General features: G+C 39.4%; 1 protein-coding gene across 1 annotated transcript in view; it reads left to right on the forward strand.

Moving 5' to 3' along the window:
* Window positions 1–22590, forward strand: part of LARGE (like-glycosyltransferase) — a 198577-nt gene that overhangs the window by 168176 nt on the left and 7811 nt on the right. The window contains exons 9-12 of the mRNA XM_010005777.1: window positions 1472–1627; window positions 8989–9152; window positions 13633–13911; window positions 20209–20355. Of these exons, the coding sequence (XP_010004079.1) occupies window positions 1472–1627; window positions 8989–9152; window positions 13633–13911; window positions 20209–20355 (746 nt within the window). The remainder of the gene's footprint in view (window positions 1–1471; window positions 1628–8988; window positions 9153–13632; window positions 13912–20208; window positions 20356–22590) is intronic.

A 22590-nucleotide genomic window follows, 5' to 3' on the forward strand; every position in this document is an offset into this window, starting at 1 on the left:
GCTTTTCTGTAACTGCATGTATGGTTTTCTGACATCCTTCTTGCCTCAGCAGTGAAATCCCAGGAAGGTATAAAGCTTTGCCTATCAAGAGATATTTTCATTGGTATTGGGTATATAGAAGAGACTGCCATAGCTTTTATGGCACTATAAATACTCAGAGACTGTGCTGTTTGCTGAAGTTAGTACAGGAAGAATTCAGGCTACGTCCTACTCTTTCCCTCCTCTAGTCCACTCATTCAACAGCAGACAGTGCGATTTCAGAGGGCTCCCTGTTCCTGTGGAGTTGTGTTGCTGACACCAAAGGAACTGCGCTCATCTGCTCTGGGCTCCTTCTGTTCTACGTGCTGCACTTGGCCTCTGAGTGTTCCTTCCCACAAATACAAGGTCTAGAGGAAAGCTTACCCTGTGACCAGCTCAGCAGCTGGTGTTGCAGCTCTCTGGCTGTGTGCAAGTAACACAATGCCTTCACACAATTAACTTAATGGATGCAGAGAACCTCCAGAACTCCTAGCTTGGAAATATTCTGAAGGGATAATTTATTCTTTTTTAAATCTCTTTAGAAATCACAGGAATAAAACTGAATACAAAGCATTTGATGTTTTTTTGTTTGGATTTTGGAGTTTTTTCCTCATGCCTGAAATACAGCCTCTATAAAAGGAAATAATTCCTGCAAGACACTTTTGGCTTCCTCTTAGTTTTTCCTTGGGGCCTCATTCTTGTTCACACTGGCAGCAGTGCAGAGTTGCCTTGATGCAAATGAGAATCAGGCCCTTTATGTCTGAGTTAGAGTTAAATCTAGGCCGATGTGAGAGTCTTCTCCCATTAGCAGAGGCTAAATACCTGCTAGAAGCTGGAATTCAAAGGGTGAAGCACTGTACTGCATCTCTATGTTATGTAGTACAACTGAGATCAGTCTTGGTTAAATGAAGCAATGGCAAAAAGGAAGTCACGTTAAATTCAGTCCTTTTTGAAGGCTGTAAATGAGTATAGGAATTATTTTCAAGCTTTTTCTTCTCAATACCTAACCAGAGAAGAATCTGCTTGGCCTGAACCAGTGAATCAATTCCATTAGTTGAAACAGTCATGTGAAAATCTGAGATTAATGTTTAATACTTAGATCTTTGTGTTCCTCGTCCTGCCACCTTCTTCAAGAGAGAGTCGCTGACCAATCAGGTCCGTCATCAGAGTTGTGGCAGCCTTTATGAGGTGTTGTATCATAAAGCAGAGCAGCACCCTAACTTAGGTTATCCTATGGAGGAGTTTCAAAGCACATCACCTGTAGAGTGTGCAGTTACTTGTGAAAGATGTGGTGAAGCATTCCTGATAAAAAGACAGAAGGATTTCTGTCTAGTTTTGGGGTTGTTTTTTTTTGTTTTTAAGAGAGCAACAAACTGAACATGCATAAAAAGAGCAGATAAAGCAAAACTGTATTCTAACAGCAGGGTGTGTTTTCTCTTTTATTCCCTCCGAGGTGATTCACTGGAACTCCCCAAAGAAGCTGCGAGTGAAAAACAAGCACGTGGAGTTTTTCCGCAACCTCTACCTGACATTCCTGGAATATGATGGGAATTTACTGAGACGGGAACTCTTTGGCTGCCCCAGTGAGGCAGATGTTAACAGTGAAAATGTAAGTGATTGACAGTTTTAAGGGTGATTCATGCAATGTACAGGCTATGTGAAGATGTGGAGAGTTGGTAGTGCAGGTAGTGGACTGCAGAGGGACTCAGTCACTGCTGAGATTCTAATTGTGACATTATGCAAGTCATTTAATCTCTCTCTGCCTCAGTTCCTCCCCTGTAAAACCATTGTAATTAATCTTGCCTTTCCCCTGTTTCTGTTTTGTTTGGGTTTTTTTAATACCTCGCTTCTTAAAGATTCCCAGAAAGGTAATACTAAAAACTGAAAATAAGGATTTAGTCTCTTGATTCCATTAGGAAATCTTGCAAATCTCACGCTTGGACCTAAAACTGTCCAGGTGAAGGGCTTGTTTCTTGCTGTGTGTTTGTTCAGCATACAGTGATGACAATTTTGGCTACCAGATACTAATACACAAGTAATAGAGAAAAAATGAAAATATCAAGACTGCTGGATTTAGGTCTATGAGGTTTTGCCTTGCTGCAAACTGTAGAATGAATAAATACTTCAAGGTATACATAAGCTGTGAGACTGCAGGTTTTTTCTGCACTACCCCTAACCAAGCACAGCAGCATGTATAAAATCTGTAATCAGAACCTTTCATGTGAAGCAAATTCTTTGAAAATGGTTGAAATCAAGGGTGTTTATACACAGATGTATATAAACACCTTGTGTATAATGTGATCTCTGGAGATTTCTAGACCAAGTGTCAATTTTGGCTACATAATCTGAAAGGAAATAAAAATGAACCTGTAACATTTTATGTTATCTTCAAGAAAAAAAATAATTCTAAAATATACAGCTTTCTCTGTATAAAAATCAATAAAGCAAAGCCAATAACATGTGCACATTAGCAGTTAAGGAATAATTGGCAATCAGTAGCATCATTGAGGCTTGTAGTGTTCCCATTTGGTCTGTGGATAAAATGATCACAGGAGATGCCATTCCCAACTTTGTTCTCTAGCAGTCAGAGGCTGGATAGATAACTTGTAGCCCAAAGCATGACTTCACAGAGACTTACTTGACCATCTCAATGTCTTCTGAAAGTAGGGAACATTGAGAAATTGGAGATAAACATTAACTGGGAGAGACTGAAGTAGGGATCAGAGAGAGAAAAAGCGAGTGAACAGTGAGAGCACATGGAAAAAGAAAATCCTCTGCAAAAATGAGAGGCTTTTAGACAATCAAGTGAACTGAATGTGATAAAAGACCACTAGGAATCTGATTGTCAGAGACATCAAAATGCAATAGACAGAGTAGAGGGCAGGATAGGAAGAGAAAAGGAGAGTGAGACATTAAAAAAAAAAAAAGACAACAGCACAAAACACATCTTTATCATACTTTAAGAGTGCAGGTTAAAATTATACTGAATTCACAATATGTTGTGTGGGTTCAAAGAGTGTGAATGCAGTCACAGAATTGCTGCTATATTTTCCAGAGCTCTGTAAATCCTTAATAAATAGATTTATTCCTTACAACAAGTTGCTGGGGAGCAGTGCACAGTGAATGCAAATTCTCGCTGCTGAAAATGGCAGTCCTGAAAGTTTAAAATGGCTCATTTTACTGAACTTGTATCTAGTTGACAGACACTGGAAATGACTAACTGTTCAAGCCTGTTTCTTATTCAAGACAAGTAGAATGCAATATGGTATATGGTATGGCGTGTGTCTGAAAAAGAAATCCAACTCATTCTTCCATTTATAAATTGGAAAAAAAAAATACTGGAAAAGAATGAGCTAGACATACAAAAAAATGTAAATCCTAACTTGCCAACACACACTTCAAATAGCTTAAGAGCAGTCACTTAGAAGAAGACATTAGTTTTTACTAGTTACCCCTAATGTAAGTGCCCCTCTAAACCTGACCATGTGCTTTTTATTGTAGAACAGAAAAAGCAAGTTTCAGCTTTGAAGTTATGAGACACTAAGAATAGGATGATCATGAAAACCACTCTTTCACTCACTGACTGCTGCAGCACATACAGCATCACAAGTGTCCTATTAAAATAAAACTCATTCCCATGATGTATTGCAAGATAATCTTCAGATGCAGAGCATCATGTAAGATGAGCAGGGAACCAGTGTTTATCATTCCTTCCAGTACAAGAAGTAGGGGGCATGAAGTGGAAATAGCAAGTAGCAGGTTGAAAACAAAGATAGACACTTCACCTACGATGTAATAAAGCTTTGAGCAAGAGGTAATGTTGCCAGAAATATACGTATGCTCAGAAGTTAGTCAGAAAATCAGTCAGAAAGTCCTTGAAGCACAAGTTGAGAACTAGGGGAGCGTTCTGAGAAAGCTGTGCACTCGCCCTGTTTTTAACACTCCTCTCAGTGCAGCCAGCTCACAGCTGGAGACAGGATGCTGTGCTAGACAGACCTTCAATCTAACAAGGGGCAGCCATACATTTCCATTAGAATTCCTAAGCATACATGTTCCACAAAAGGCTATAATTTCTTCAAATTCATGTACAAAGTAGGAATTGCTATTTGATTTATCTTAATACCTATTATTTTTCCTTTCTTCTCTGAATTGCAACTAGCAGCCCCAAACTACAATTGGACTTTATTATGCTAGGCATTATATATGGGTAAAAGGTGCTCCTTCAGCTGCCTGTCCTTGCCTGTACTGTGGACCAGGGGAAAAAAATGTCGGAATAGCTCTCCTGGTTTTATAAGCAATATTACTTAAGCCCTAAATGTCCTGTTGTGGAAGAAGCAGTGGTTTGTCACTGGCTGTATCAGAATCTACCCTTAAGCTGTTGTTCCAATATGCCAGCCATTGCTTCTCTACAGTTTAATATTTGTAATTATGTTTTCTTTAGAATGCAACCTGTGATTAAGGAATGCTATTTGTAATGCAAACATTGGTAAAATGTGAAAAGGAGGTGTGGCAGTGGGTGCTGTTGGGCTGGTTCTGTAACTGTAAGGCCCCTTTACGGTCAATACTCCTTCAGGGGTACTCAGTACCCCTTCCTCTCATCAGTACTGAGATGGCCTTAAAATGAATGTAAATTATGCATCTTCCCCTTTTAAGCACTCTTTACAGTGCCAGAGAGATGTAAAGGGCATTAGTTTAAATGGTAGTTAGACTTCACATTGATCTCTCTCGCTTCTCCTCTGCAGATGTGTGCATGTGCATGTATGCTTAAATATGTGTCTATATGTGTGCAGGATTAGTACTTTTGGTTTTTTAAAGTTTGCTAAGGAAGTATAATACCAGACTGAATTTTAAGATGCCTAAGGTAGTCTTTGGATCTCATCTGCATAGTCCTGATCTAGTCAGTTGTTGATCTTCAGCTGCGCCAAACAGCACTGTCATTAGGTTCCAAAATGTTACAAATGGGAAAAAAACAAAACAGATAGGGCTCTGAAACTGAAATATTGGGGTCAAAAAACTACAGACAAGGGTATTTTTTCTGTTTGTTTGGGGTTTTTTTTAAATGCTGATATGTATGTCTGTGTTTCATCCCTCCCTTGAAACGTTCAAGCTGGAAGACTCTGTATGTTGCAGGGCCTGGCTGTGGACAGGAGCTGCCACATGCTCCTTGCCATAGAGCAGTACTCTAAGTCCCCTTTATTCAATATGTACTAAAATGATTACCCAGAGCAGACTCATCTCTTCAAATTGTTTTTACAATTACTCCTTTGCCTTTTGTGCAGATTCTGGATAGGAAATTCAGCATATGAACCAAATGTCTTGTAAACACAGCCATTGACTCAAGTGGCCTTAGTCAGTCCATTCTACTTATTCCGTGCTATTTCCCCCTTCTCACTCCTTCTTTCTTTTTTTTTGATGCAATGCAGAAGTTTTCAAGGAAACTCATGAAGGCGAAGCTCACAATAATCTCAAATCTGAATTCTTCCTATTGCCTTTTAATGCTCATATCCAGCACTTCACTCTGAAGTGCCTACCATAAAGGCTAAAATATTTCAGTGGGATCATCTGTGTATCAGCCTATCTCTATAGTTGCCTTGTAACATAGATATTTTAAGCCTGATTTTAGTACACAGGCACACACTTAACCTTTTAGCATGTTCATAAAACTTCTTTCCTGCAGACAACTTCTCACCAGGTACTTCTGCCAAAGCATTAAATCTGAAGGTTGAATGGGGTGTCCTCTATTAGTGAAGCCTGTGTCCTGATCCAAAGCCCAAAGCAAGATCAGTGGGAAGTTTATCACTGATTTCATTCAGTTTAAGAAAAGGACAGTAGATTCCCATTAGAGAAGGCTTACCGAAAGCACAGGAAAAAAATTGCCAGATTTTTGTATTCGGATTTTCAAATCAACAATATAAAGAAACAGTGTAAAAAGAAATCTAGTTCTCCCTCCAAACACTTTCTTACTGAATGTGTTTTTACTTATTTTTTGTGCAGAACCAGTGATTCTTAATACTAGCAAACGGCTGTGCATACTAGAAAAGCAGGAGATTCTAGCAATATACCCCATGGTATAAACTCTACTAACAAATTCAGCAATTTTTGAGTGTCCTAAAATAGCATACAGAGGGAGCTTGTGAGTCACTGTCAGGGTGCTGAACTTGCAGTCAGTCTGATGCTTTGAGTACCCTTTGCTCCTGCAGAATTTCAGAATACTGCATCGTCTGTAGTAGTAGGTTTTAAAGTTACTATTTTGTGTCTTTCTCTGGTAATAACAGATAGTATGTGGCATCTTTCAGGTGAAATCCTGACTTCCCCAGATGTGTTGTTTCTATTACTGTAACTTACTGGTATTAAATGCTGAGCTGGTAGCCCATCCCATTAGATGCCTGCAAGTTGCCATTATACCACTTTCAACTGCTTTTAGTATTGCTAGATGGGGGTCAGGTGGACTAGAATGTTGGGGTTTTTTTCATGCTGGTATGCCTCTTTTTTCCTTTTATCTCGTTTTTTAAAGTGAAAGATGGGCAAAACTTGGGGTGTTTTCCCACACCACAAGTTCTGCTCTCCAGTACTGATCATGAGTCATGTCAAGTGCCAGGGAGAACCACGCACATCTGCAGGCTCAGAAAAAGTCTGTCAAGATAGAGACAAAATCCTGACTCTAGGAAATGCAGCAGAAAGAGCAAGATTTCCCTTTCCTGGTAGCAGAAGGGATTATCTGCTGTTCGCTGCTTCTCTTCCATCACCAACTTTGTGACGTGGTGAGTTTCACCATCAAAATACTGGGGCCTCTAATAAATTATCTCTCCTCCTCTTCCCCCACCTAACGCTCTCTATTGCAAAGCCATAATTTAGCCCCAAAAGTTACTCTGTAACTCATAATTAAGTATTTATATCCTCTTAGCTTGCAACCTGAATGTAATCTGATAATCATTCAGTGACTGCCTGGTTAATAGCTCCTGTGCAACTGTAAACTTCTAGCCTGGTCATTTGCACATACAGCAGGATGGTAAGGTACCCCTAAAATGTGCTTTTCTATTGTTTAAACAATTTAAATTTTAATAATCTACTTGATAGTTCTATTAAGGGCATACTAATGTATCTTTCCAAGGAAGAAGCAGAAAGATACAGTATTATTTTTAGTAATTGTTCTAAATATTTGGTTTAATTCAAATAGTGCTTGAATATGACTTGGAAAATAAAGTACAGGCTCAGCTGAATGATGAATTGTAAGGCAGAATGAATGAAATTCCAGGAAGACATAAAAGAAGTCATGATTTCTGTTCCACTGAAAGAGATCTTGATTTCAATAGAAGTTTTGCCTGAGTAAAGATTTGTCAGGATTCCAACTCTTATCTTTCTAAAAGCAGTCTCTCTTGAGGGATGTTTTAAGATCTGTGCAGAACAATATCACAGAAGAATGAGAGCGGAATCCAAAACTCATTGAAATCAAAGGAGGTATTTCCATTATTCAAAAGAAGATTATAGAGTGATGTACAAGAAAATATCAGGAATTATTCCATCAGCCTTCACAGGAGAATATTCAGCTGTAAGCATTATTGTTGATGACAACCATTATGCTTATAGTTCCAAGAACAACAGCTTTTCTTCTTAACACAGTATTAGAAGAAGAAACATGTACCTTTTCCATTTTTTTCCTTGAAGATGGTGAAGCTATTACTTTAAATCATTCTGAACATAACACAAGAAAGAGATTTTAAAATCTAAATGAATGCCTGTAATTTAATAATCTGTTTGTTGCATTAAATAGTTTTGAAGGGTTCTGTGATTTCTATAAAAACTTGTAAATTTCCTAGAAAATATTTTTCTTCTTTACTGATAAATAAGCAATCATAGTCTTATAGGATGCTTTTAAGAAATGAAATATAAAAAAATGCTACCTTTATTAATATCCTACGTTTTAAAGCAACACAAGCAAAACTCTCTTTGACATATTAAGACCATATATAATTTTCATCTTCATTACATTTTGTAGTACATTTTACATCAAGTATGACTGATTGTTCCTTTTAAATAAATGCATTTTAAACAATCTAGTTAGATGTTTGACTTTAAAATAATATAGTTCAGGGATAGAATTGGTCAGCTGCACAGATATTTGGTCAGTTTTTCTCTTCCTTCTTTCACAAGAACTAAACTTTTAGTCTGTTAAATCTACGTGTCTAAATGACTTGTGATTGGACTCCTTTGAGATGCCTGTTTTGACTTTGAAGGGGCTTAGTTTCCAAGGGAGTCTGAAAAATAGCTGTTCTCTGCCAATCTGCCATTCTCTGGATTTCTCAAACCAGGTACCCAGAAGTGTTAAGTCCCTTTAAAAGCATAGGCTTAGTTCTGGCACCTCTGCAGTTGAAAGACTATTTTTATTGCAAAATTGAAGTGGTGCAGATACATAAATCTCAAGAGACAGAATAATGGTCAGTTAAAGCTTTACTTTTCAGCTGTCTGTCTATGCTGCTAGCAACAGTTACTGTTCTCCAACAGAGGCAGCGGAAGGGAATTCTCACTCCAGCATACAAGCTTAATCTGCTGCTGAGTCTTGTCTGCTGGAGCTGTGTGTTTACAAATAGTTTGAAACACTGCTTCCTATAAGGAATGACATTATGCATCACGTTGGAGCATTAACTCTGAAACTTGATGATTATTAAACTTGTGATTATTCACTGTTTCGTTGCTAGCTTCTATGGGGGAAAGATGTAATACAGATAATATATACAATATATGGACCGTAATAGAATGATCTGTCTGCCCTATCAATTTACTTACAAGTTCTTTCTGCTAATCTCTTGTCCAGTGACGTGCAGGAGTGAGGCTTGGGAAAGCCCTGCTGCACTCTCTGTTCAACTTCCACTCTCCATTGCATCATGCTGCAAGTTGCCAACCTCCGCGTTCTCTCTGATTTGCTAAAATAATTACAAAAATCTCATATTTATGTCCCCTCTTTCCTTACAGCTCCAGAAACAGCTGTCTGAGCTGGACGAGGATGACTTATGCTATGAATTCCGTCGAGAACGTTTCACCGTCCATCGCACCCATTTGTATTTTCTACATTACGAGTACGAGCCAGCTGCAGACAGCACTGATGTAACACTGGTGGCTCAGCTTTCCATGGACAGGTAGGGAACATCTCTGTTCATCAGCCATCCAGACCAGCTCTGCAGTGCACACACGAGTCTAGAGAGGTAGAAAACTGCAGCTGTAGGGTTTGTTACTTGTCAGGATTGTCAGGCATTATTAGTTTATGGAGTTTTGTAGCAACTTAGAAAAACAGGAGATGTTTGTAATAGACTTAGGCAAGCAGTTGTAGCTGTCCAAGTTCTTACTCACAGTATTTCCCCATTGGACTATCTTAGTTTTGCTTTCACTGGCATTTTCCTTGCAGAAGATTTCAGTCAGTGATTTTTCTTATAGTAAAAAGCAAAACTAAATAGTTCAAGTTTCTAGTTTCAAATTGGGAAATTGAAAATAATACATTGTTGGCTTTTTTAATATGCTAGTGTGAAATGAAAAATCTCCTTTTGAAAGGAGTCATTGCATTTTTAAATAAATGTTGATTTTCAGAATAACATTTCTGGTTTAAATCTTTGCAACTTTCAGTTCTGATGTAAAGTGAAGTTTTGGGGAAGAAAATCCATTTAGTGACAAGTTCCACCTGCACCTGTCTGTTTCCCTCTATTGCAATGAGTTGTCATTTTTCAGAATGTCTGAATGTCAGTCCAGATCAGCCAGCTTTGTAAAATTTTACATTGTCAGTCTCCTTTTCCCTCCTGCTTCTCAGTTTGAATCCAGTCCAAGCTTTGTAGTTACTGCTATCAGAGTAGGTTATAAAACAGGTCAGAACTCCTTGAATATTAGCCAGAAACTAATATTTTATTTAGCTGAGCATGTACAGAATACAACATGACCCATGGATACTACCACTGCTACACTATTCCAGTCAGAGGAATTCAGATTAATAGAACATTTACAGCGTGTTTTAAAAATAAACACGAGTAAATGAAGGCTATTCTGTTTCACCAGTGCCTTAAGACTGCATCCATCCTGCACATTGTCTTACGATTTGCTATGCATATCAGTGTCTGTTCTATTGGTTTTTAATTGAGGAAACATTTCTTAAGTGTTCACAAATCTTTAAGTAAAAAAAGAAAGAAAGAAATCAAGCCAGACCCTGAGCAAGTGCCACAGTAAATTAGCAAAGCTTGTCTGTGCACGTGGTATATTTTCCCCCCAGAACTGAATTCAAAAGAATGAGCTGGAGCTTAGTGCTGATTCACTGGCACTGATGCAAAGTCTGAGCATCTGTTTCTCTTTCTGGATCCTCACTGGGACACATGTTTTTATTGATAGACAGAACCACACATTTTTATTCAGGAAGAACAGCCCTCTTGATACTGTGCAGGAAAGATCTTCCTCACTTTGTTGGTGTGTTGCTATAAATTATTGATTTGAGTTTGAAATGCTTTCTTTCAGCTAAAATCAATAAATAATACCATACCAAAGAACTGTTTAGCTGCTTTGTTTTCTTTCACATCTTTCAGTTACTGCTTTTTATTTATTTATTTATCTTCTTTAAGCCACTTTCATTAAGCTTCTGCAGTGTAGCTATAGACATTTAAGAACAATGTCTCAGATGTAAGATGGCATGTATACAAACATTGTGCTATGCTCTACTTTTCTGCATCGTTCTTTCGAACGATCATCCAAGGTGAGGAAAGGCAAAGAAGCTGCTCCCAGTGTCTCCAGTTACAGTCCTGTTGGAGTTGAGACTGAGGCAGGCTTATGTTTGTCTGTGCTTGGAATGGAAGAAAGGGGATGCAGTTAGGAGCTGACGTTAATGTCTTTAGATACAAGCTGAGATAGACATTGTCCCGTGTTGTTCATTATTGGTTGTCACCTTTTATGCTGATGTGACTTTTTCTTAGATAATGGCTTGGTTGCATCACTGTGGTTTTCACACATGGTTAGGCAGCCTTTTTAAAGGCATGGGGTTCAGAAATCAGAGTAGGAGTTACAAAAATGTGAGATGAGGATGTGGACAAGGAAAGATAGGATGAGCATTACACTGCTTGAAGTCTGGATGTGAATGAGTTCTAAAGTGGTTAAGTTTTTTTATGAAGAAAAGTGGAAAGAAATTGTCTTGTGAAACTATTGAATTCCAGCAGAATTCTCTTGACTGAAAAAGACCTTTAGAAAAATTTACCAACTAAATTATGACCTCATTATTATGCAGTACAGGAGTGTATTTGTTTTCTCTAGAGTCCTTAAGAGAAGACATTTATCAAGAGTGCTAACAAAACCAAAATAAATTGGTCATATTGAGCTTAGAAAATCATAATTCTAAGTTTTATGGTCTAAGGACGCTATCGTAACAACCTACAGAGAGCAGATCATGGAGCACCACCCAGTAGTCTCTGGATCAAACACGTGGAAGTGGAGCCTGTTAATGAGAACGACACAGCAAAGAGGATATTCGGAAGGGCCCTAAGCTGTCCAGCTGGAAATTTATACCAGCAAAACCCAGTTTCCACTTAACTATCATGTGACGCTTTGCAGGCATTTTCAGGTGTGCCATTTAAATAAGTGATTCCATTTACATAAGTGCCAATAAGTGCCATTTAAATAAGCCATTTGTCCACTGCTTGGAGTCCTTGAATGCATTTTGCTGCATTTCTTGCTAGGCAAGGATTCCTTTCTTAAAAGGCTGCCCTCAATCTGAGTGCTGATGAATTGGAATCTCCTGATTAAAAGGTTTCCACTATGTTGAAAAAAGGCAAAAAAACCCCAAAAAACAAGGAGTGTTTTTCTCTGTTTATTATTTGTACAATCAAAAGCCTTCACATACTTTTTAGATTCTGTTTATCCATTTGTGTTTCTAATTCAGCTGTATGTCTCAGGATGATAATAACCTTTGTTTCAATAATACATAAAAAGAAAATAATGTACCAGATGTAGACTAGTAAAAGTAATACCTCATATCTAAGAAAAAAATTATTCTTTTGTCTTGGATGTCATCATGATCATTCAGAAATGTGGGAAAAAAGCTATTAATGTTAAATCAGAATGTGTTTCCTGGTATATCATTCTTTTCAGCTGTAAAGTTTAGGCAGGTAGTAGGAGGGAGAAACTATTTTCTTTGATTACAGTGATGCAGAAAACTTTTATTGTGTTCTGTATAAATATTAATAGTAATGTGGATTTGGAAGGGAGAGAAGATAATCGTGTTGCATAGTCTACTCTTCCTAATTTTTAAGAGAATATCTGGCTAGGCTGTATAGGTTCATTTCCCTTTGTGTTAACTCAAGAGGCTTTGTAATCAGTCTTTGCTGTATTTTTTTCTGGCATATCTTAATCTCTAGGCCATTCTCTATAAATTACCCAAAGTGCTTAAATTATTTTTACTGCACTGGGTTAGATTTATATTTTTGTATGTGAACATTTGTTGTCATTTTCATCAATAGTGTTGTAACTGCAGAAAGTTTTTAAAAATATACATCAATACACCCTGTTTTAAAAATGATTTAATGGAATTTGAGACACTGAGAACACATTCACCATGAGGGTAGTAAGGCACTGGAACAGGTTTCCAGACTAGGAGGTTGTGGATGCCCCAGCTCTGTAGGTGTTTAAGGCCAGGTTGGATGAGGCCTTGTGCAGCCTGGCCTAATGTGAGGTGTCCCTGCATATCACAGGGAGGTTGAATTCTGATGATCTTTAAGGTCCCTTCCAATCTTATCTGTTCTATGATTCTGTGATTTACAAACCAGAAATTTAAATGATGGATTTGTCTGAAATGTTCTTTTGATACTCCACAGCAATGCCATGTCTCTTCCTCCTTCTCCCCTTACTCCCTGCACATAGTAAATCCCATTTCCATAAATGTGTTATCCTTTTGCCCTTTCCCTGGCAGAGAGTTTTTTTCTAGTCCATGCAAATGTTCACTTAAGTCAGTATTCCCTTGATCTATTGCTTTTAACAGCTTTTAAGATCTGACTAACTGCCTTGCAAAAATTTGGGGAAGGTTTTTCTGAACAGGAGGTGAAATGATTTGTGGATCTGTACACCTCTCTCCTCTACAAGTGAATTGAAGGGCACTGTAGTATCTTAGTGTGTGAGAAGAGCTTGACCTGCAGTGTGAATTGGTCACTAGGCACTGGTTAAGTTTATGAGACTCCTATCCTGTAAGTAGATCTACATGAACAGATCCCTGCAACTGCTCAAAGTTCCCACCAGATGAAGTCCCGTTGTCTGTGTGAGTTTTCCTACAGCAGCAATGTTTTAGGCAGAAAAGATGGTATTGATTTCACGTTGTGTTAGGTATCTGAGCTGGGGATGTGTGTATCTGGGATAGGGCTGTCTTAGGCTCCCTTGCATTCAGTGGGGAGAGGTATGCATATCTAGGGTGCAGTCCATCTCTCCAGTAGGAGACCTCAACTTAGATTAGATGAATTGTGCTGTAGAAGTATTTGTTGTCTTCCACAGCATATGGAGTGACCCTAATCTGTCTCGCTTAGGTATCTACATTTGATCAGATGAATCCATGCAAAGAGTCTAAGACAGACAGACAGCCTTTTCTTATTCTCACCCTTCCTCTTCCAGGCTCCAGATGCTTGAAGCTATCTGCAAACACTGGGAAGGTCCAATCAGCCTGGCACTCTATCTTTCTGATGCAGAAGCCCAGCAATTTCTACGCTACGCCCAGGGCTCAGAAGTACTCATGAGCCGCCACAACGTTGGCTACCATATTGTGTACAAGGAGGGCCAGTTCTACCCTGTGAATCTGCTAAGGAATGTGGCCATGAAGCATATCAGCACACCATACATGTTTCTGTCTGACATTGACTTCTTGCCCATGTATGGACTCTACGAGTACCTCAGGTAAATGGTCAGTGGAGGGATTCCCATTGTCAGCTGCATTTTCAGCCCCTTCACACCCTACCATTCTTACATATTTCCAAAGCAATGCAGTTTGAGCAGATCTGAAAGAGGCAGCTTACAGGTTTTAAAGGTGTGACAATTCCCAGCAAGGCAAAAGAATTTTTAGGGTAGAAGAAGGGGCTGCAACTGGAAGTAAAGCAACACAGTTATGAAAGATAACTCTCAGGTCTAAATGTTATCCCTGTTAGCCATCAGAATAATTCCCTCAAAGCAGCAGAAGAATCAGTTTGAAAATTTAAGTGAACTAAGTATTATGAAATGTGCATGAGCATCCTGAATTAGCAGAGATGTGAACAGGCAATTTCCCAAAACATCTCTGGTTGTTAATGACAGTGACAGAAAAAACATGCAAAGCATTTTCTGAACTTGTGGTCCCTGTCACACACTCTAAACCCAGTTCTGTATCTTGAGAAGGGGTGATAGACTAGCCAGCTCAAAAATACCACTGCAACATCAGCACCTGTTAAGGCAAAATAATTAGCATAAGGAACTTGGGAAGAGTAACCTTAGTGTGTATTGTGTCATAAGGATTGCGAGCAGGTTGGGCTGAGCAAACTACAGACCTCTGATCCATTAACTGAGCTTTTTAAAATAAAGAACTTTTCCCGCCCTGCAGAGGCTGGTCATCTGAGGCCAAAGCATAGAGCAAGGAGGACACCCTGTGGTCAGGCAGGAGGATTTCAGTTCCTTAGTTGTGACCAGTTTTGCTTTTCATCTGTTTGAATTTGGTTAAAGTTGATCTAAGTGTTCCAGTGAAGGTCTGCCTGTAGGTGATTCCTTTCAACCTGTAGGCCCAGGGTTCTGGAGTGTAAAGGGAAGTACACCTTCCAGTAATATAAACTTATGGAGGAAATCCTTTGTTTCAGGTTTAAGAACTTAGTAAGATTCTTCTCACTTCTTCCGCATCACCTTTTTCAAATTCTAGTCCCATGTTCACTATGGCTTTTTAAGACACTGGATTTCAATAATCCTATTGAAGTTCTATGGGACTGTGTACTTCATTCCCCCCTTACTTTAGGGATTTTTCTTTTTGTGTTGTGCAATGAGGACTACAAAATAATTCTGTCCCTTGCACACATTAGCTACTGCATCAAGATACATGTAGGGACAGTTTTTATTGGCTTTTCTGTTCTTTGACATCAGTGTTGCATACTGTTGTATTTGTTCAGATACATGCTGGGCACAGTAAGGATAGCAGCTGTTGATACTGGCATGTAATACTAAAAAAGCAACTTGTTCCTTCATACTGCTTCACAGTGCACTGATGGGAGCCAGCACTAAAAGGAAGAAGACAGAGGACAGAATGATGTTTATACTTGAGATATTGCAACCATAGAAATAAATCTCATATAGTGATAATGTGTTATAGGACTAAAAGCACAGGGATGCCACCCGTTGGTGCTGTTTCAGAAAAAAAAAGGTTTGCATGAAAGCTTTTGTATCCGAGACCTTGGGTTACTCTACCAGCCCATTGTGAGGCCCTGACCACCTTAACTCTGTGAGTTTCTGTCACCTGGGAATATCAAAATTGTTAATCTGCTACTGCCTGCTCTTTAAAGAGGGACTGGGTTTTTATGCGTGTGGACTAGAGGCTTTTGTTGCTTTTTCAATAATGATTTTTCTGAGCAAAATAGCAGAGAAGTGCAGGGAGATTATTTTAAATACAGATACACTGTGTCTGTCTGCATTGACTGTTCCCACCACCTCTGCAAGTAGCTGATTAGTGACGTCGATCTGAATGGCAGCGATTGTGCGCTGGGGAGACGTACAAACGTTTTTGTCTTCATTTCCTCAGACAGAAGAACCATAAGGAAGTAGAAATAGTGTGGTGTTTCAGGCATTGCTTTGTACAAGATGAGCCAGAGACATCCCTTACACTACAGGTTTGCTGATTTGCAAATGTTGTATGTTGTATCTCCACAGACAGTATCTTTTCAGAAAGAAAGGAATTTTGAAAAACATTTTCAACCGCTTTTGAAGGTGCCAAATGTGAAAAGTTATGACCAGTTTTGAAGTAGAAGCTGATGGAGCTGATGGCTTCTGGTCCCTCTTGTTATCTGTTACTAGCACTTAGATTTGTGCTAATTGAGCTTTTTCACAGTTGTTAAGACCATTTGAATACTTTTAATCTCCAGCAAACCCCCTTTTTGTCCTGCCTTACTCTTCTGTGACATAAAAGAGGAAGTAAATGTATCATTTAAAGATTTCCTATTTACAAGACTCAGACACTTTCACAGTCTGTGCTGAGCTGAAGACTTTTGTCCCCTTCCTTGAGTAGTTATGGAGGTCATCTTGTCATTGCCTCAGAGGTAAAGGCTCTTTCTGGTTGCTACAAGTAAGGTGTGTGAGTCATCCTAAAGGTTCTTCTAACATAAAATAACTGGACAGGCTGCTGATGTACAGTTGTCATAGCTAGCATTAAAGTTCTTTTCTGACACATTTATGTAAAATATGCCCTTCACTTCCAGTGACACATTTAGCATGAATTGGGACCTGGCATCCAACCTCTTTCCACAGGTTTTATACCTGTCACTTGAAATATGAGTTGTGAAGTATTTCTGGTTGTTCTTCAGCTTGTCAACAAGAGACACACTTCATGTTTTGCCTGCTGTTTTTTATTTGTTGGTTTCCTTGTAGGCTATGATGTATTGCTTTTGCAGAGAAGAACTTTCTAGTGAATTTAACAGTGGTCTGACAACTCTCTTACCACAAATTCAGTGACTGTCAGATCCGTTGATTTTGAACTAATCACTTACCAAGTCCTGATGGTGGAAGCTAATTAGAATTAATGGGCTCTTTTTTTATCCTGTTGTTTTTTGGGTTTTTTTTCTGAATTCAGTGCTTTAGGATTAGATTGCTGACTTTTCTGTGTCTGAACTTCTCCATAAATGGGAATGATGTTACCATCTGCCCTCATAAGGACAAGAATTCTGTGTTTATTTTTGGAAAGGACTATGGAGATTAAAAGATTGGTACCAACATGCTGGAATTCGTTCAACCTGTGAGGAGACTCCTGTGACTTAAGATTGGTTTCTTCTTTGTGAAAAATACAGCTGATTAATAGATTTAGAAATTTAACCCAACCTTTGCTGTGTCAGAATGACATGCACCAGGTCTGAACAAAAAGGTGCCTGGGAAACGGTTTCCTGGACAACACTAGCAAAGAGAAAGCTCTTCATAAAATTACATATCCTTATTTTGGGATTTAGGGAAAAGGACAGATGCAGGAAAATGAATACTGCACTGATATTACTGAATTAAAAAAAACAGCTCTCATAAGGATAGAGCAAGAATTAAACTGTTAACTCAGTGCTAGTTTACAAAATAACTAGATGCATCTCTTACATTATATTCCATATATCTTGCAACATCAACAGTGAAAATTTTCCTATTCCAAGTATCACAGAACCAGTTGCCCAGCAAATGGCACCTCCACTCAAAGCAGAAAAAAAAGTCAATCCAACAGAAAAGGAAAAGCAGATTTGCTTCCAGGAGGAAGAGGTTAGCTTTTCAGCTGGTTCTCCAAGGAGCAAACCACCAGCCAAGTTACAAGAAGAAACTGGAAGTTGTTTTTTTTCCTCTACCAAACCCTCTCTGCCTTTATCACCATTCATGGGGCTTCTGTTGTTCTTTGTCACTCAGGTTCAATGCCTGGATGTCAGCACTGGTTCCTTCTTCCCTTTACATTGTCCTTTATGTCATCTAGTCATGTAAGGCAGGCTGTTCTACATGCAGGTCAGTGCTGCTGGACTTCTTGACATTTTGGTGCAACCCTTCCACTTTGGACTTAGCAATATGCACCTCAAATGTTCATGTATCTCTTAAAAATGATTTTGCAGAGATTATCCTGCTACATTATTTCACTCTTGAAGTGCTTCCACTAGTTCCTTTGTTAGACTGCATCCACTACAAGCATCTTGTTTTCAGACCTGTGCTTCTCTCCTCTTTTCATATGGAGGTTGACAGTGCAAGTGATTTCAGTCTATTCTATCAGTTTGCTCACTCTGCCTTTTTGGTTCATAAAGAAGAAAATAATTCTTTCCAACAGTTTTGCCATTGACACCTATATTAAATTTGCAGGTAACAATAGTAGGGATTGTGCAGAAAGCATTTTTGATACCCGAATCATTTTCGTGCTTGTATCCCATACCTTACAAAATGAGTCACTAAGTTCAACAGAACTTGCTCTGTCTGATAATCTTTGCTGTTACCCTGTCTTGATACCTACACCACATTCAGCTTTGTTCAACTTCAGATTGTGAACTTTGGTGGGCAGGATTGTCTCCTACTTTCTGACACTGCCAAGCACAGGAAGGCCTTGATTTTTGCCTGGTACTTTGAGCTCTGCATCAAAGAGATACCAATAGCTATAAATGGAAGCTGCTGTTCCCTTGCAGAGCTCAAAAGGTGAGCATCACTGAAAACATTACCTCCTCCTTCTAGAACTGAATCCCCAAAGCTGTACCGCTCAAGGCTGATAGATTGCACGGAGTCCAGAAAGCCTGAGATGTTGTCACAGAAACTTTGTTAGTGTGCCCTGCTTGCAGAGAAGGTATGAAGAGGAAGGAACATTAAGAGCATCCTAAGGAATGGATGCTGGCACTGCTTAGTGAGCTGGAAGGTCATGGAGACTGATTGAGAAGGAGTAATCTATTTACATGCAAATATCTTGGCCATTAGTGATGAGGAGGGAGAAGCTAGTGAGGAAAGTACAAAAAAGTTATAATAAGATGCTGTTGAAATCCTTCAGTTGTGAGAAGTTCACTGGAATGTGGCAGAGGTTCTTTAAACAAGGCAAGCTTTGCAGTAAAGCTCTGAGAACAGATTTCTTTTTATAGAACAGGCCTATAGGGTGGTGTGAATTCTCTAAAATTCAGATTTTATTAAACAGCTCTGCTATTCTTCTTTTTCTCTTGTGGCAATATAAATGAATTTTAGGCATTCTGGGCCTAGAAAAATTGGTTTATTTGGTCCTTCTGTTATTATGACAGTGATCCCAATTCCTTCATCTTATAAAGCTGGAGAGAGTTTGCTGCTTGTCAACATTGTCTTTGATTGCTTGTTGCAGAAACATAAAAGTCAGGACAGTGAATCCTGTTAAGGGGAACTGACTTTGACAGGGAGAGAGAGGCATATTTCTCATATGAAATACGAGGATAATGAAAGAAAAATCGAGACGGAGTTATTTCTAATGACAAGCATGGTAAGATTTGGTCTGGGGATGGAAAAGTAACTTCTTTGAGTTTTAGTTTGTTAGGAAAGAATAAACTAAATACCCCTGGCATTCAGTGCGTAAGGTTGCTAGGCTGTTGCTCTCCTAGAGCAGTTGTCCTAAGGCCTCTGACTGGAGAAGGGCTTTACTGTACAAAATGCAGGATGTGCACACAAACACCTGCGCACACCAAAACAGTCTCTGCACTGAACAACTTGCAGCCAAAGAAGGCAAAAAGCCAGGTATCTCAGAGCATCTAGTGCCCAGCTCCTCTCTGCAGACACAGCCTCTTTGCCCTATGTGTAGAGCCAAGCAATAATGAGCTCTGATCTTTGGACACTACCATGGACATGGATTAACAATAGTAAAAAAAAATACTGCTAATTTACAGCTTTGCTGATTTACACCATGTCCTGTTGCAATCGACCTGTGCCTTACCTTGGACAAAAACCAACCATCTTGGCAAAAGTGTTCTTGGGGGCAAGTATCTGGTTCATAGTAATGTTGAGGTAACATTCACCTTGCAGGGAGCACAGAGCTCTAAAGCAGAGGAAAAAAGCAAGTGAGATGCCACAGCATAGCACAGAGAATATCTAGGCTGAAAGGCAGCCAAACTTTACTGCTTCTCACCTTGTAAAGTCCCACTGAGTTATGTTTTTTAGAATTACCATTTACTGGACAGCTCTTTCCCACATATGTAGTAACATTCAACTATGTTTCTCTTGAAGGGGTGGTCAGTTGGCATGCTCAAGATTGCTAGTTCAGCTCTGGACACACTGGGCAGCATTGATCAGTCAAACAGTTTCAGTCAAACATACAAGCTGTTTTTGAACTCTGTTGATCTCCCTCTTAAAGCAGTAAATCAAAAGTCAAGGAAAATACGAAGCACCCCCAGGAAAAAAAATATGGGCCACAGTTACATTTACAGTATCAAACTGCCCATTCTCTGCTCTTCATTTTGAAAACCCAAGTGACTCGCTCAGTTTAAAACTTTCCTGCTTGTATTTATTGTTTCTTTTTTCCAGGAAGTCTGTCATCCAGCTAGACCTGGCTAACACCAAGAAAGCTCTGATTGTACCTGCTTTTGAGACCCTGCGCTACCGACTCTCCTTCCCCAAGTCAAAAGCAGAGCTACTGTCTATGTTGGACATGGGAACCCTCTTCACATTCAGGTAATGGAAAGTATTTTTGTTGACCCCATGGTCATTACCTATGAGATTTTTTGTTTACGTTCTTGTGAGTATTTGCTTTTTCTCTCTCACTGCCAGCTAACTGTCTCCATTAAGAAACCTATTCAGTTTTTTTCCTCTTTTTCATAGATAGGCAGTGAACAGAATCACATGTGGATATGTTCAATCTATAAGCTCAGCATTTTATCTAGTATTATAGTCGTCTACTGAAGGACTTCAGTTGTTAAATTGAATTTGGTTTATTTTCATCATTTTTTATTGCACCACAAAATCAAGCGAGACCATTACATTCATGTGCATGTAATTTGCTTTTTTGGCTGCCAAATACTATCTGAATAGCTATGTCCTTTATGTGACCAAAAATAATTTCTCTCTGCTTGTTGGTTCACTTCCTTACTGACTTAGCAGAACAACAAGTGCAGGCTTGTTGTGTGCTCTTTTGATGTGTGAAACAGCTGCTTAAATAGCTATAATTTCTCAATGCAGAGGTAAGAGTGTACTCTTGCGTAGAAGTAGAAGTTCAGAAGTGAAGAACACCTAAATTTGGAGCTTCTCTCTGAAACAGACTCCTTTTGTGGCTGTGAACAAGTCCCATCTATTATCTGCCAGACTCTTCAGTTTTAAAATGCAACTACCAGGGCTTAACTGTCTCTTGGGTGTGTGTGGTAAGGTCTGATTAGCAGACATTTGTAAAGCATCACAGTGATGGGAAGAGTACAATATGGCCTTGTGATATTGCACAGAGAGGGGGCTTAGGAGACCTGCGTTCTCTTCTTGGCTCCACTGCTGCCCTGCTGGGAGATGGTATGTGAATCAGTTCTCTTCCTTACATCTCTGTTCTTCATCTCTGAAATGTAGGTAACAATGTTCATCTCTCCTTTTTACAGTATTTTGAGATCTACAGATAAAAAACTATGAAAAAGCAAGATATTCCCCATGGCTAGTGGAGTTCTATATCACCTCTCCCATCCTTCCCTTACTGTAGAGGTTTCCTGACACTTCTTCCTTTCCCCATATCACACACCTTGCATTGCAGTAGCCACCCTTCCCTCATGTGGCTGCATGCACATGTAGCAGACAGCCTGTGTGAGGCTGGAAAACAGAATTCTGACACTACCAATGACTGCCTTGAAATAGAAACTTGAGGCAACTGAGAGAGGCTTGCCTCTCTCTGGAAGATATTTTAAGGTACTGATAGAACAAGAGCCTTTTGCTCTCACATGATTCTTTAACAGTCAAAGACATACAAATTAGCAAGAAACTTGTAGATAGAAAATAATTGTTTATCCCACAGTTTAAATAAAAAAAGATCCTTCCAGTGCAAAATAACCCCCTCAGGATTTTCAGATGTTACATTCCACCAACAGTCAAATTTTCAGCTTTCACAGCAGTGGCCTTCCACTACAGATTTCATCTTCGAGCTATACAGCATCTTGTCATGTTACATACACAGCCAGATTTGCAGATTCTTTCTCAAGTCTCACTCAGGCAAAAATCTTTTTAGTATCAGTGGGAGTTTTGCCAGAGCAAGGTTAAATAAGAATTGAAGGACGTGCAGTCTGTAGCTGGTGTACATATTAATGTAGGACACATTTTACAAATGCTTCCCCACTTTGCTTTGGCTCATTTCATTGCTCAAATCTATCAACAGCCACAAAGCAGCTGTGGTCTGGGCTGAGAATTTCCACCTCCACCTTCAAGGTGCTTTAATAACTCTGCAATTCGAGGCTGAGCGGGTGGGAGTGAGCTGGGGAGGACTGCTGTGACAGTGATTGCTGAGAGTGCCTGCAGCATCCCAGTCCCTCACACCACATGGTAGATTATAATCTTTCCCTCACTGAAATTGCTTTTGTCACCTCTTTTCCAACTGGTGACCTTTTCTACCTCTGGGCAGCTAAGAACTACAAAACAGCTCTCAATTACACCCCCCACTCACCACAAGAAGAAAAGGGAAGACATGTGAACATCGACAGCTGGCAAGGGGTGCTGTATGGAAACCTTCTGTGGCACTGGGTTGCTTTGTGCCAGCTTGCTGGCCTTGTTTGCAGGTGCTGACTGTGCCTGTGCCTCACAAGGATGTCCTCCCTCAGTGCCTAGGTAATAGCTGATGTACCACAAATGTGCTGCCAACACAGCTTTTAGGCACAAGGAAAACCACAGCTGGGAGAAGACTCATCATATTGAGAAAACATGACCAGCAACAACTGATTAACTAAT

The sequence above is a fragment of the Chaetura pelagica genome, unplaced genomic scaffold, assembly GCF_000747805.2.
Source record: "Chaetura pelagica isolate M959 unplaced genomic scaffold, ChaPel_1.0 scaffold79, whole genome shotgun sequence".
In the NCBI taxonomy this organism is placed as follows: Eukaryota; Metazoa; Chordata; class Aves; order Apodiformes; family Apodidae; genus Chaetura; species Chaetura pelagica.